This window comes from Procambarus clarkii, chromosome 60, assembly GCF_040958095.1.
Source record: "Procambarus clarkii isolate CNS0578487 chromosome 60, FALCON_Pclarkii_2.0, whole genome shotgun sequence".
NCBI lineage: Eukaryota > Metazoa > Arthropoda > Malacostraca > Decapoda > Cambaridae > Procambarus > Procambarus clarkii.
In genome coordinates this window covers 19,328,169-19,344,210 of record NC_091209.1, presented here as the reverse complement: position 1 = coordinate 19,344,210, position 16,042 = coordinate 19,328,169, and the positions used below count along the sequence as shown (strand labels likewise).

The following is a 16,042-nucleotide window of genomic DNA, read 5'->3' as shown; positions in this document are numbered from 1 at the left end:
CTTCCAAGAGCCATCCACTCTGTCGCCACGTCTTAATGAAGACTCACACCTCACACTGTCCTCCCTCTATGCCACCACCTTCACCTACACATGTTCCTGTGCAGCTGCTACACAGTCCACACCTGTAATAGTACTGGGCTGACCTCTCTGGTACTGGGCTGACCCACCTGGTACTGGGCTGACCTACCTGGTACTGGGCTGACCTACCTGGTACTGGGCCACAAGGACGAGGAGGAAGAGAAGATAAGCTGGCGTGAATGTAGCAGGAGGAGAAGGACGACGACAAGGGACGCTCATGATGGAGTTGTTAAGGCAGGTGTGAGGTCCACCCCCTGCTCCAGCTGGCCAGGATCTCCAACACAGCTGACTCTAGTCTCCACACCTGGCTCTAGTTTCCTCCACAGCTGGCCCTGGTCTCCTCCACAACTGGCCCTGGTCTCCTCCACAGCTGGACCTCGTCTCCTCCACAGCTGTTGGAATATCGCAGTATTTATGCAGTAATATTAGGATATCACTACACACTAGCCAGCAGGCAATGAGCGCCCTTAGTAAACAATGAAAGCTAGAAGCATCGTCACGTTACCCATCTAAACCCCTCACCACTGAAGTACCTGGAGGCGGCCAGCCCCTCCACGCCCTCATCATATAATATACCATAACAAGTTTGGGCACCATAACCATATTATATCACTTATAATGTATAAAGCGGGCTGCAATACTATCTAGACAGGCTTTTAAAACAGACGAAAAAATTACAGAAGCAGTAGTCCTGAAAAGGTAGGATTGAGAAATAGCGAAACCAGAATGTGAGAAAGAGCAAAAATTCAATGCATAAATGTATTAAATAGAGCAAATTAGATTGTGGAAGTTATTCCTAAATAGCTTATTTTAAGTTTCTAAACGGAAATTTATTTTCTAAAAGGGTTAGTCATGAGACATCTAATGTTATTCTTCAAGCGTATTTCGCAAGTGCTCGGCCACATTTAGATCTACAGTTCAGTTTTGATCCCTGTAAAGAGAAGGACGCCAAAGCTAATTTCAGGAACTAGAAACCTTTCATATGAAGAGGTTAAAAGACAATTTACATTCTCTAAACTCTGAAGAATGTAAATTAATCTTCATCTAGTCTAGGGACGTAATTGAAGTAAACAAATGGATAAAAAGGTATAACAAAGATGATATTAATAAGGTGTTAAATATATCACATAAAATAGAGCGAGAAACATTGGATAAATGTTGGATATGTTTTAATGCAGAAAAGACCTGGGTAAATACTGGTTTGGAAATAGGGTCTCGATTTATGGAACCAATTACGGGGTAACATAATAGCCGCGGGATCCCTGGATTGTGTCAAGTGTATGTTAGACATGTATGAATGACCTTTGGTGGATATAAACAGAAGCTAACGCGCATGGCCAACATTACGGGATATTCACGCCCGTGCCACCTCTTAGGTGGCTTAATCTTCATCAATCAATCATGGTCAATAGTCCTTCTACAGTTGCCTACTTTCTGTGTTCTTATTTAAAATTGGTTTACACAGTACAGTATGAGCATATTAAGCTCAGTAAAACGGCTGTAATGTACAGTGTGACGCCTTGTGATACCTAATTGAGACTAAACAATAGTTTGGGCACCGTATGTAAACTATTTTGAGTGTACAGAAAAGGATGACTTGGTAAACTAAGTAAACTGAATTTACATTCCATTGAAAGGTGTAGAGTCAGAAGAACATGATTAAACCGTTCAAATGGACTCACAATCAAGAAACTTGGGCATAATTCCAGAGCAGAACAGAAACGATTGTCCACGTGTCCCTAAACCTGATGATACTGTTCGCTTAACAGTAAACAGGTAATTGTGAGTTAGCCAACTGTTGTGGGTTGCAGTCATTAGCTGCAGCCAAGGAGGTCCTCGAATACATATATTTTGGTACATACTAGCACACAAAACATTGGATTCAGATAGTAGAAATTATGATTTATAAAAGAGATGGTCTGGTTATACCGTCAGGAGCTGGTGTACGTGATCGGGAGGCGGAGATCAGAGCTGCAGGTTGACTGGTGAGTGCTGTGGACACAAGTGAAGCCTCAGGCGCCTGTACGTTACCAAAACACTTCTCATTACACGTTATGACAATAATAGCACCACACACACTGATCAGTAACAGGTGTGTCTGTGACATGGGACGAGCGGGCCATATATAGCCCCTCCCCCCATCCCACCTTCCCAAACTCTCTGAGCTGAAATATTACATGGCTTCCTTACCTTTGGAACGTCACAAAGTGATACGAGCTTCACTGATATTTCAGTGCATCTTAATTGGCTCTTCTGCAGCGGCTGTGTGTTGTTCCATTAGGTCTATACAACAGCTTACCAGCGACGCGGGACAATTTGAAAGAGAGGATGAGGCTAACCGTAGGTCGAAGACCCCCCAAACCCTTGGTTGTCTCTGATTATATGTGGAAGGTAACACATGTTTGGTGTTTGATGGCGAGGTGAGCTAATGACTCGTACACCTGTATTACGCACCTGTTGATCAACCTTTGTATCTTCTTATTATATTCCAAAATATATTTAAGCGTTAATATCAAGTCTGAGAACGATTATGAGTGTTTGTGTGTTATAATTCAGAAAGTTTGACTTCAGGTCAAAAATGAATTAATGGAGTTGGCTTTTGTTATGATCCAGGAAGTTACAGTATACTAATAGAGAGAAACTGAGGAAAACCAGTGCTGTACTTTATAATTGTTTGCTAAGGAAGTGAGACCCCTCGATATCTGCCACAGGGCAGATATCGAGTCCAAATCGTTTAACAACCAGGTACCCATTTTACTGTTGGGTAAACTGAGGCTGCAGGCCAAAGCGCTCCAGAAACGCCAAGCCAGCGTCTTACCACTACGCCACGGGGACTGCCTGTGCTCTCCAGTATAACAAATCTTTTGCTTGAAGTGATTTTTGTGCTTTCTCCTCTGAGCATGCAATTCTCTTCAATTTCTGATTTGCAGCTGTAGCCTATTGGTGTCTTACACCAGAAAACAGTAACGAGTGTAATCAGACAAAACGTAATGTAACAAAAGCACTACCTCTACCTTTCCTGCCAAATAATAAACCATAGTCCTTAAACAGTAGATTATTATATAGATTTTTTTACAGCAAGCTATTCCACTACAGAGATAATGGGTGCAAATTATCTCAGTATGTTGTGAAATGCTATGATAATGCAGCCATTGTTTTGAAATTTATTCATAACTATGCATAACAATAAAAAAATTAAATATTACTAGGCTTTATGTGTCAAATCTCACATGTAACCCTAGCCTGTTCTGCAGTCCACTTAACCAAAATAATTAGCTCATCTCTTTAATTTTAGTCGGTAAGATAACGTTGCCCCTTTCCTGATGGTCATCAGTTACAGGACATCTGAGCAGAAAAAAATCTTTAATGCCTACACCAGCCCATAGAACAAACCACAAAAATTCGAGAAATCATTAAATGTATTGTACTCCAAAAATGTTTTCAAACATGAAAGATATCTGGTAAACATCTGTTAGAATAAACAAAAATTTTGACAGGGATTCAGTGAATAGTTCTGAAAATTGTAGTTATTATGTATAGTTAAATTTAGGGATTATATTTGATTTAATTTATTCTATTTTAATTTCTGATGGATTTATGGCCTTTATACTATATAATGACACAGATAGTACCTAGAAAACTGATTAACAGTATTAGGACACTGGTACCATAATCAGCCCTATTTCTTGTGTCCACACTCCAGGAGCAAATATATCCAAGTTCAATTAAAATTTCGACCAATATGCCAAACACACCATGCTATCATACAAAAAAGTCTTTAATGAAGTAATTCCCAAGAAATAAGTCACTGAAAATGGGTGTCCAATCACTGGTCTTTGGACACTTGGAAATGGTAAAAAAAAAAAAAAAAAATATCAAAACATCACTAAAGAGTATTGACATACACTGCTACTATGGTAAATAAAATATCAGATCTTAAGGCATACCTGATGCCAGAGTTTGCTACCTCGAGATGCTAACCTCCAGACACCCACGAGCTTAGTGTCTTCTCTTGGTAACTTCCTTTCCTTTCAAGACATCTACTGAGGCTGAACATACTGAATCATGCGAAAACCCCGCACTGAACAGTAATTTGTTTCCGCATACTTTATATTATATTTTCAGGTCTTCTTAAATACAATTATCTTTATAGGATTTCTTCACTGAAGATTTACGGTCCCTCTTAAACCCTCAGTGGACAGTCATTTTGGAAACCTTAACACCTTGTGATCTGGCAAATTTCCTCTCTCGTGATTCAGCTTTGATGAATGCCACATAGACCTAGTGGCCACAATATCCAAGAGCAATGATAATTCAACACTGAATCAACATCATCAACTTCAATTTCGTATTTAATTAAGTGATGAAGTTGATTTAACGTCGAACCAATGCCACTCTTGGATATTGTACCTACTAGGGAGAGACATTTATATACATACATTAATCTCTCTGCATTTGGACAATTGGAAAAAGGCTTTGAATTGTTGTAAACGCTAGTTCATTTAAGACTTTCAGTTTTTACCAGTGATTTGCAATACAGTACAGTATTTAGCTAGACCTGTTGATGATACTACTCCTTAGGTTGGTATTCATTCTCATTTTATGTCAGTCAGTTTTTAAACATTATCTTTTCTTTTCTGCTTCACTGTTGTTTCATATACCTCTGTCTGCCTCTGTATATATATCTATATCTATATATCTCAATATATATATCTATCTCTATATCTCTATCTATATCTTTATCTTCCTATCTCTTCTATATATCGCTCTCTATATCCCTTTCTATCTTTATCTGTCGCTCTTTATATCCTCTCTATCTTCATCTATCTCACTCTATATTTAACTATCGCTCTCTGTATCCCTCTATCTTTATCTATCTACCTCTCCATCAACCTCTCTAACTCTCTATCCATCTCTTTATTTATCAATCTTTATCAACCTCTCTATCTATGTATCTGGTCACCTTGACACATGGCTACAAACAATGATTAAAGAGACGGCCTGGGGCTGGCTGGTGGTGTTAATATTAACACACCATTACGGTTACCCAAGCCATCAGGCTATGCTCGCCCGAGCTGCGGCCCTCCACATCAACCCAATTAGAACACTAAAACCGGTATTTTCTCCTATACAAATTCACATTAATGTAGATTATATATATGTGTGTTGTTTGGCCTAAGATGGGTAATAGGTGTTTTGGTTCTGTTGGTAATTATTGACATTAGTAACTGAAGGTTGAATTAGGTACTCACGTATAAGCGAGAGGTCTCCAGGCGCCATATTCCAACATGGGTCGACCCGTCCACGAGTTCCTGCAGACCCGAAATATATTTATTTTCATGCAATTGGAACTTGATTTTACTTCAAAATATTTCGTTAATGCAGTACGTTGAATATCACCAACCGGTGTGGCTGACCACTGTAATAAATTGTTACTGAGCAAAACTGTAACATTAAAACACTTCTAAGGAACACAGCCTCATATATGCTGTTTTGTTCCTGAGGTAATGCTGATTTGCCACTTATAAATTATACATATGACTTGTAAATTATACCATACGACTTGTTTTATGGCAAACGAGGCAACACTTGGCAGCAAATGTTTCGTAGTATATGATAGTTATTGGTTGATATTGAGGTGTATGAAGGCAACAGTCCTGCCTGACTCCGGGTTGAGGTGACAACGTCAACACTCCGCCAGTTTAGGAGCGTTGTGCCGGCTGCTGTGGTGGTGTGTTCACTCGCAGGATGACTGGGGTGTGTTCACTCACCTCATGATTGATGCCACCAGTAAGTCCGCTCTTCTGGAGGGACAATATAAACAATTATGTCGGCAGGACTTCAGCTGCTGACGGTAACGCCATCTCTCCCGCCCTTGTGCCCGCGTCATCCCTTCCAGTCAATTACGCGCCTTTTCATTATATTGGATATTGTTCATAAAGTGGAAGGTTTACGCTTTGTAATTGTTTCTGCATTAAAATAATTATTAAATTGTTGCTTTATAAGAACAATGCAGTGGTTGTTTTTTTCAGTTATGTTAGTTCGGAGATTAACATGGGATTCGATTTGACTTCTCGGACCTTTGGTTGTCGCCGCCATGTTGTTGTCTGACCCAAGTCTAGTACGGGGACCCTCCCTAGAAATGTCATCAATACTGCACTACAAATTACCTCATGCCAAATATAAATAGCTTCAAGATAATAAGCCAACATAACCAGAGGAACAGCCATATGATAGGTGAGTAAAAATGAGTTTTGGTTATAAATAAATATTATAATAAGAGGACACAAGAACAATTGTCTGCATCCCTAAGATACATTTATAATATTACATGTTATGCTCAAATAGGAATATAGACATGAAATTTCATCTAGGAATGCCATTGCATTTACATATTACATGACTAAAATTAAAGAAAATTCCTAAATATTTGGTTAATAATGGGGTCATATACAAAATATATAGCTGCAGATTATCAAATGTAAGATTATGTAAATATTGGCAAATTCATTGCCCCAGCTCGGCCGCGGTGCAGCTGAGGTGCTAAAACTACTACTAGAGCAACACACAGTAACTGAGGTAAGGCATTTGTGTAAGATAAACCCTCAGCCTGGAGAATGTAACTGTCCATTGATTGATAATATACGGAAAACATAGATTTTTTTAAATATTAAAATGTGCATGGTCCCAGTCTTCTTGAACTGCTTTTGTTTCGAGTAGCTTTTTACTTCCTTTCTCAGGCTCAAAACTTTAATTTACCTTTGTCAAGCCCTGCACTTTTGTGTACCACCGTCAGGCCTAGCACTTTTGTACGTCTTTGTCAGACCAGCTGTGTTTGTTTTTGTATAATTACAATTATTTTTTTATATATTTTTATTCAAATATATAGCGGCAAAACTTTCCATTTGTAATTTTTTCAGTAACGCGTACTCATGTTCATGTCCAACACCAGGAATGAGTCTCTTGGCTAATCTCATCAAGGTTTATTTTGTTAATTATTTTATCAACAAAAAGTTTTATTAACTCATCTCCCAGATATCACTTTCCTCGAGTTATTAGGAGAATGGAGGAATGGGGCAGTTCCGTCACAGGAGGCAGAATGGTAATGAAATGTGAAAGACAATTCGTGTAAAGGGTTGAATTAAATGTTCCAAGAAGTTTCTTAAGTGGAGTCAAGATACTCTCTGTAATTAGAGGCGGGACTCGTCCCATAGCTGAGATGAGATACATCTCATCTCAGCGATGAGATGAGATACATCTCTAAGAGGTAAGGGACCAGTTTCAGAAGGTTCATAAGTGCCATATGACACCCGCGGACCACATGACATTAACAACCTCCTCTGTGTATGTCAAGGTCCAGGAGGTGTGGATCTCTTGGTCAGGATTACTCAGTAGTCAAAATATTGAAGTTCTTGCGAGGCAAGATCAAGTAAAAATAACATTTGGGATTTACGGCTCATGCTCTGTGATGGTATGGAAAATTGGTTTACTGAGAATTATATAAACTATATATAAATGTAGTATTTTCCCTTGTAAATATATAGCGTTGTTGCCTGCTGCTGTGGTGGCAGTAAATATGATCTTTATATTGTATATTATTTAATAAAGAAAAAACAAAAAGTTAGGCTGTAATACTAGAATATTGTTACCAAGTGAATGATTAAGCAATCTTGGCAAGATTTTACATTTATTTTTCATATCTGTATTTAGGGTAAAAACTTTAATCATTTCCCTTTACCAATGCTGCTGCTGGGCAAGGATAACAATTTCCTCCCATCACTAAAAACAGGCGGCGAGGAGGGACTTGTGGAACTAAATAAAACAAAACAAAACATTGCTGGGCTCAGCAAATTCCACAAAAACAACATTTGAGAGGGGAAAAATAATAAAAACCAATTACTGAACTTTTTAATGTCACTTGAAAAAAGAACAATTCAATAAAATTGGAAATGTGTTTTTGTGTGACTAATATTTAAAACAAAAAGCAATAAAACCCCTGCCTGAAATTATCAACCAATTAGCTAAACTTCAGTTGTTGGAAAATTAATGTAAACAATTAAAAAAATCATCATTTAGGGCAATGTTTGGAGGATAATCAACTAACTGTGAATTATGCGCTAAGATTTTGTGAAAATTATCTGGTAGAAACTCCATGCGGAGGATTAGATAAGCCTTCCATAGAACCAAAGCCTCGCTTGATCTAATTGTCTGCTGCTATTTGAAATAATGTGTAACATTTCTATGAGATCTCTACATATTGTATTATATATAATAATAGACTTAAATTGAAGTAAAGCTGGTGTGAAATTATTATTCTTTTATCAGCTCAGAAAACTCTACCATTTTACATAGAGTCAATTTCATTCTGAGTAACAAAGAAATTGATTTACAAAAAAAAAAACAGTTAACAACTGCACACCCCACGCCAAACAAACAAAAAACAAACCAACCCAACACATTTCTCCTTGTTTACATCTCACAGGAAACAAGAATAATTGCAGCAATAATAAAGTTAACACTGAAGATGAACACTGTAACACAAAAGCTAAAATAAGAAGGAAGTCAACCTTAACGTTCACAACCTCACAGTTATAATGTTCTTAATAAATAACATGAACATCTATTATATTTTAAAGAATTATAATAGACAGATTAACTCAAGATGTTGATTCATGAGTGGACTATGTTGATTCTTATGTAGATGATGATCCATCAGTGGAAGATGAAGATCCATCGGTGGAAGATGATGATCCATCGGTGGAAGATGATGATCCATCAGTGGAAGATGATGATCCATCAGTGGAAGACGATGATCCATCGGTGGAAGATGATGATGATCCTTCAGTGGAAGATGATGATCCATCAGTGGAAGACGATGATCCATCAGTGGAAGACGATGATCCATCAGTGGAAGATGATGATCCATCAGTGGAAGACGATGATCCATCAGTGGAAGACGATGATCCATCGGTGGAAGACGATGATCCATCAGTAGAAGACGATGATCCGTCAGTGGAAGATGATGATCCATCAGTGGAAGACGATGATCCATCGGTGGAAGATGATGATCCATCGGTGGAAGACGATGATCCATCAGTGGAAGACGATCCATCAGTGGAAGACGATGATCCATCGGTGGAAGATGATGATCCATCAGTGGAAGACGATGATCCATCAGTGGAAGACGATGATCCATCGGTGGAAGACGATGATCCATCAGTGGAAGACGATGATCCATCAGTGGAAGATGATGATCCATCAGTGGAAGACGATGATCCATCAGTGGAAGATGATGATCCATCGGTGGAAGACGATGATCCATCAGTGGAAGACGATGATCCATCAGTGGAAGATGATGATCCATCAGTGGAAGACGATGATCCATCGGTGGAAGATGATGATGATCCTTCAGTGGAAGATGATGATCCATCAGTGGAAGACGATGATCCATCAGTGGAAGACGATGATCCATCAGTGGAAGACGATGATCCATCAGTGGAAGATGATGATCCATCAGTGGAAGACGATGATCCATCAGTGGAAGACGATGATCCATCAGTGGAAGACGATGATCCATCAGTGGAAGACGATGATCCATCAGTAGAAGACGATGATCCATCAATGGAAGATGATGATCCATCAGTGGAAGACGATGATCCATCGGTGGAAGATGATGATCCATCAGTGGAAGATGATGATCCATCAGTGGAAGACGATGATCCATCGGTGGAAGATGATGATCCATCAGTGGAAGACGATGATCCATCAGTAGAAGACGATGATCCATCAATGGAAGATGATGATCCATCAGTGGAAGACGATGATCCATCGGTGGAAGATGATGATCCATCAGTGGAAGACGATGATCCATCGGTGGAAGATGATCCATCAGTGGAAGACGATGATCCATCGGTGGAAGATGATGATCCATCAGTGGAAGACGATGATCCATCAGTGGAAGATGATGATCCATCAGTGGAAGACGATGATCCATCAGTGGAAGACGATGATCCATCAGTGGAAGATAATGATCCATCGGTGGAAGACGATGATCCATCGGTGGAAGATGATGATGATCCTTCAGTGGAAGACGATGATCCATCAGTGGAAGATGATGATCCATCAGTGGAAGACGATGATCCATCAGTGGAAGATGATGATCCATCAGTGGAAGATGATGATCCATCAGTGGAAGATGATGATCCATCAGTGGAAGACGATGATCCATCAGTGGAAGATGATGATCCATCGGTGGAAGATGATGATGATCCTTCAGTGGAAGACGATGATCCATCAGTGGAAGACGATGATCCATCAGTGGAAGACGATGATCCATCAGTGGAAGACGATGATCCATCAGTGGAAGACGATGATCCATCGGTGGAAGATGATGATGATCCTTCAGTGGAAGACGATGATCCATCAGTGGAAGACGATGATCCATCAGTGGAAGATGATGATCCATCAGTGGAAGACGATGATCCATCAGTGGAAGATGATGATCCATCAGTGGAAGATGATGATCCATCAGTGGAAGATGATGATCCATCAGTGGAAGATGATGATCCATCAGTGGAAGATGATGATCCATCAGTGGAAGATGATGATGATCCTTCAGTGGTTCCTGTTGTTGTGGATGGTGATGACGTTCCCGTTGTTATAGCTGTAAAATATATATATATATATATATATATATATATATATATATATATATATATATATATATATATATATATATATATATATATATGTATATATATATATATATATATATATATATATATATATATATATATATATATATATATATATCTTTTGTTAAGAATTTGTATTAAATGTTATAGACCAGTGCATTATTGATATTATCATAAACTCACTTCTTCACTTCCCCTCACTCACACACCACCCTCACTCACACACCACCCTCACTCACACACCACCCTCACTCACACCCCTCACTCACTCACACACACCCCTCACTCACTCACACACACCCCTCACTCACTCACACACACACACACCCCTCACTCACACACACACCCCTCACTCACACACACACACCACCCTCACTCACTCACACACTCACACACCTCCCTCACTTACACACACACACACACACACCCCTCACTCACTAACACACACACACACCTCCCTCACTCACACACACTCACACACACCCCTCACTCACTCACACACACACACCTCCCTCACTCACTCACACACACTCCTCACTCACTAGTGATCGTTGGAAGGCAGCAGACGCAGGAGCTTCCCTTGCAGCCGGAGCTGTCCAGCAGGCCGGTGGTGCACTTCTTGCTGCTGGTGACGCACCAGCCTCCCGCGCGCCTGCAGGAGGGCCTCATAGTGCACTTTGGGCTGCAACACCTGCACTGGTAGCCCTGACACCCACCCTTCACCTCCTGCTGGCTGGAGGAGCACCTCGTGCTGCTGCAGGAGCCCCCGGCCCTCTTACACTTGGGTCTGATCTTACAGTCCGCGACGCAGCACCTGCAGCCTCGTCCACCGCAGCCTTTGGTGATCTCGCGCTCCTGACGGGAGCACTTCTCCTTGCATTTACCAGAGTACTTCTTGCAGCTCTTTTTGACTTTGCAATCTGAGGTGTATACAAGGTAATTAGCAGCAAGCAAAGCAATCTGAGGTTTTCACAAGGTTATTAGCAGGAGGTACTCTCATGTGTCTCTTGATTAAGTTATATATATACCTGCAGATGTGTCAAACAGCTGTAAGTAAATACTACTCTACTTATATGTCTGAGGATCACTTCTCTATCACTCCTCCACTGCCAGTATGCCCCAAGACCACTACTCGACTACCTGTATGGCTAAAGGTAATATCTCTGTCAATACGAATTTCACATAATTCGCCTCTATAACATTTAAATGTTCATAAATAAATTTGGCGGAAAACTGCTACTCACACGTTTAAGGAAGAATGTAAAGATACCTAAAGTGTTATAGGTGACCATATTCCCGGGAAGAACAGAAGAGAGTTACGAGGGGTAGAAATAGCCTAAGCTACTCTATCCTTTTGAAATGTATCTTGTCTCAATAAACGTACTCGAAGTTGACTTGAGCAGAAGAGAGTCATGCACAACACTGACAGGTACAGAGGAACATCTTAACATACTGGAGGTTCAGAACTCACGTAGCCAAAGGGATATTCAAATCTCTCTTTTGAGGGAAGCATTAACCTACGACCCTAATGCATAGCTTTAGGGAACGTCCCAAAATATTGCCTATTTTTCCAGCTTTTAATAGCAGAGGAAATCCGAGCTTTATTTAAAAGAAATTGGCCTATGATAAGTATTAATATCGGAAATCAGTTGCCAACTATTCTCTCTCTTTTTGGAGGTTGTCATGTAAGTATAAGGTGATCCTTGAATGTTAAATGTGTTATTATACGTATTTATATATATTTTTTAATGTGGGATGCCTAGGCTGTTCCTTCAAAATAACTGTAAAAGATTAATTCTCTCTTAAGTGTAGTTTCAGATTTACTACTGCCTCTAAACTAATACTTTTCATAAAATTGATTCACTAGTTTAATGCAGCTCATATTATGTAAGTTACAGTAAGTAAACTTTAAACTAGCGTAGTCCTGTGGTAAACCCAAACTTTTTTTTATGCAGGTTCAGTACCACCGACCATCCAGTCCGTCCTCACACAAAAAAGATGTACTGAATTTCCCAAATTTAACCTAACCGATGGAGTCACGCACAGAAACAGCTGTTATTTGTGATTGTCAGCACACCATATTTTGTCTATTGGAGATTTTGACGTCAAGATGTAATATATATAATATGGAGAGGCCAGGTTGTGGTGAGGAGCCACCATCTGTGGTAGACGGGATTACAAGGTAGATGAGGCTGTGTTGCGTAGCCTCATACAGAAGGGGTGAGGGAATTATGAGGCAAGAGCACTAAGCCAGTATGACTATACAACACTTGGGAGGTATATGGGGACAACAATTTACGGGCTCACTATAGCCATTGCTAAATGGACATTTCGTTTTGAGTAGCTAAATAAAAAACAAAAACATAGGGACAAGTATAGGGCAAGGAACGGTGCCCAATTTCCCAAAAAACTTATTACTTCCTTCAAAATACTTCCTTCCTCTCCCCCTTCCCGGAAAATACTGCCAGTGGCAAGTTAACTGATAAGGTAGCTTTGGGATTGAATTTGTTTAAGAGTATAACTATTTTAACTGCTGCTGGAGTTTAAACACTATACAGACTTGCAACTCCGTTTCCGTACAGAAATACAACATTAAACAAATAATAAATAGAGAACATTAAGACCGTGGAGGACTGACCTAGACGACAGCAGACGCAAGAATTCCCTTTACAATTGGTGCGTCCCGCGATGACCTTAGTGGAACACTGACCATTGGTACACCTTCCTCCGGCTCTTGAACACTTCTTGCTCCTCCTACACTTTCTCTTCGACCCTGAATCTTGCCTCGAAGATGTCTCCTTCTCCTTCTCTCCTGTCTTCGTCTCTTGGCGCCCCAGTTGTTTGGCCTTCTCCTTTTTCTTGGAAGATTTGCTGCCTTTCTTAGACGAGATTTTGGACTGGGATTTGGTTTTGTTCAAATGCCCTTTTTTGTTCTTATTACTTTTCTTTCCTTTGTTGGTTTTCTTCTTTTTGACATTCTTTGCCTTTTTGTTCTTTTTATTTTTCGTTTTAGTCTTACGTGTTTTATTTTTCCTTTTCTTTTCTTTCCCCTGAAATTCTGTTTCCTTTCTTAGTGTTTGTTTTGTTTTATTTTGTAGCGTTTTCTTCAATTTCGTTGATTGTTTTTTCTTCGTCTTTTCCTGTTGCATTTTCTTAATTGTGGGGGGCTGCATTTTCTTTACTTTCTTTGTAAGATTTTTCTTCGTGTTCTTTGATAGCGTTTTCTTCGTTTTCCCTGGTCGCAATTTATCTACTTTCTTCGGAAATCTTTCCTTTGTTTTCTCTGATAGATTTTTCTTGTTCTTCTCTGGTAGTGTTTTCTTAGATTTCTTTGGTTGCGTTTTCTGAGGCTTTTTTGATAGAGTTTTGTTATTTTTCTTTGATCGTATTTTTTCAGGTTTCTTTGGTTGCGTTTTCTTTGTTTTCTTGATTATCTTTTGCTTAATTTTATTTTGTAGGCTTTTTGTTTTTCTAGCAGTCTTCTCCGTGGAGTTGCTACCCTTTGTTTTCTTTGAGTTCCTCCTGGAGTGTGTTGCCTCAACGCCGTTTGATTCTAATTCTTTCTTAAGTTTTGCGTTGTTCTTTAAATTCATCGTCTTGGCTTTTCTTCCTGGTGCTGCTGCAACACTTTCCAAATTATTCTCTTTTCTACTTGTTTTTCCTTCACCCATTTTTAGATTTTTACTGGACTTATCCCCGGGTCTGCTGTTATCCCGGTGCCTGCTGATATTCATTTGTTTTCTCCTTTGTGACTTCCGTTCCTGTTCTCTCTCGTGCGTCTTCCCTCGAGGTTGGTGAAGACCTTCAAAGTCCTCCGCTGTCTCTCGTCTCGTAAGTCTGCCTTCCAGTTGTGTTGTTGACTCCGATGGTGACCCCGGTGATGACCCTGCTGGTATGTGGAGTATTCAAAATATGGTGTTATCTGGTTGGGCGGTGTTTTCAAAATATGTTATACCCAGGGGCGTGTTAAGGTGTTTAAGATATAGCACTTTTAGATATAGTGTTCTGCCCGAAACGCTGCGCGTGCTAGTGGCTTTACAAGACTGTAATTACCATATTTGTATCCTCACATTCCTTATGTACATTCTTGTATATGCATAAATAAATAAATAAATAAATAAATAAATAAAATAAATAGCGTAGTCTGGTGTTGTTCAAAAGGTGACATAATGTGGTGTGTTCAATGTACTGTGACCCTGATAGTGTGGAGTGGTCAATATGTGGTAAATCTTGGTTTTGTGAAGTGTTTAATACATAGAATTTTAAATATTACTGATATGGGTATATTGCACAATATGTGAGTAGACCCGCGCATGTGTGAGTCAGATGGTGTTGGACTTACCAGAGAAGCAGCACGTCTCTCCGGGTCCACATTCAGACTGCTGAAATGGGCGGCCCTTCCCGCCCTCCACCCACTCACACTCCCGCCCACCAGCACCGCCCACACACCGCCCGCCCGCTCCGACACAGCCCACGCCCACAGTCCTCTGCGAAAACAAACTCGTGAGAGAAAACGTGATGTTTACACATTTGTGATTATCGCATAAAGTAAGAGAATAACGACCTCACGCAGCGAACTCTTGCGTCTTGCTCCATCTTCATATAACCTTGGCACGCCCTCTCCGACCTTGCCAGACACGGACACCGTGTCCTCAAGCATTCCCACATGGCTTAACACCTGGACGACGCCTTCCAAGAGCCATCCACTCTGTCGCCACGTCTTAATGAAGATTCACACCTCACACTGTCCTCCCTCTATGCCAGCACCTTCACCTACACATGTTCCTGTGCAGCTGCTACACAGTCCACACCTGTAATAGTACTGGGCTGACCTACCTGGTACTGGGCTGACCCACCTGGTACTGGGCTGACCTACCTGGTACTGGGCCACAAGGACGAGGAGGAAGAGAAGATAAGCTGGCGTGAATGTAGCAGGAGAAGGACGACGACAAGGGACGGTCATGATGGAATTATTAAGGCAGGTGAGAGGTCCACCCCCTGTTCCAGCTGGCCAGGATCTCCAACACAGCTGACTCTAGTCTCCACACCTGGCCCTGGTCTCCTCCACAGCTGGCCCTGGTCTCCTCCACAGCTGGCCCTCGTCTCCTCCACAACCGGCCCTCGTCTCCTCCACAGCTGTTGGAATATCGCAGTATTTATGCTGTAATATTAGGATATCACTACACACTAGCCAGCAGACAACGAGCGCTCTTAGAAATGAAAGCTAGAAGCATCGTCACGTTACCCATCAACACCCTTACCGAGGAGTC

General features: G+C 40.5%; 1 protein-coding gene and 1 long non-coding RNA gene across 2 annotated transcripts; both read right to left on the bottom strand.

The window, feature by feature from the left end:
• Window positions 1-131: 131 nt before the first annotated feature.
• LOC138353884 (uncharacterized) lies at window positions 132-5,949 on the bottom strand. The gene is made up of 3 exons (XR_011223305.1): window positions 5,850-5,949; window positions 5,331-5,390; window positions 132-470 (listed from the first exon to the last, which is right to left on the bottom strand). It is a non-coding gene; the product is annotated as an uncharacterized lncRNA (long non-coding RNA).
• A 2,822-nt stretch (window positions 5,950-8,771) lies between these two features.
• Window positions 8,772-15,735, bottom strand: LOC123767019 (dentin sialophosphoprotein-like). The gene is made up of 5 exons (XM_069307326.1): window positions 15,649-15,735; window positions 15,115-15,259; window positions 13,411-14,658; window positions 11,315-11,692; window positions 8,772-10,741 (listed from the first exon to the last, which is right to left on the bottom strand). The coding sequence occupies exons 1-5, from the start codon at window positions 15,733-15,735 to the stop codon at window positions 8,772-8,774; spliced, it is 3,828 nt and encodes a 1,275-aa protein (XP_069163427.1).
• Between the last annotated feature and the right edge of the window lie 307 nt (window positions 15,736-16,042).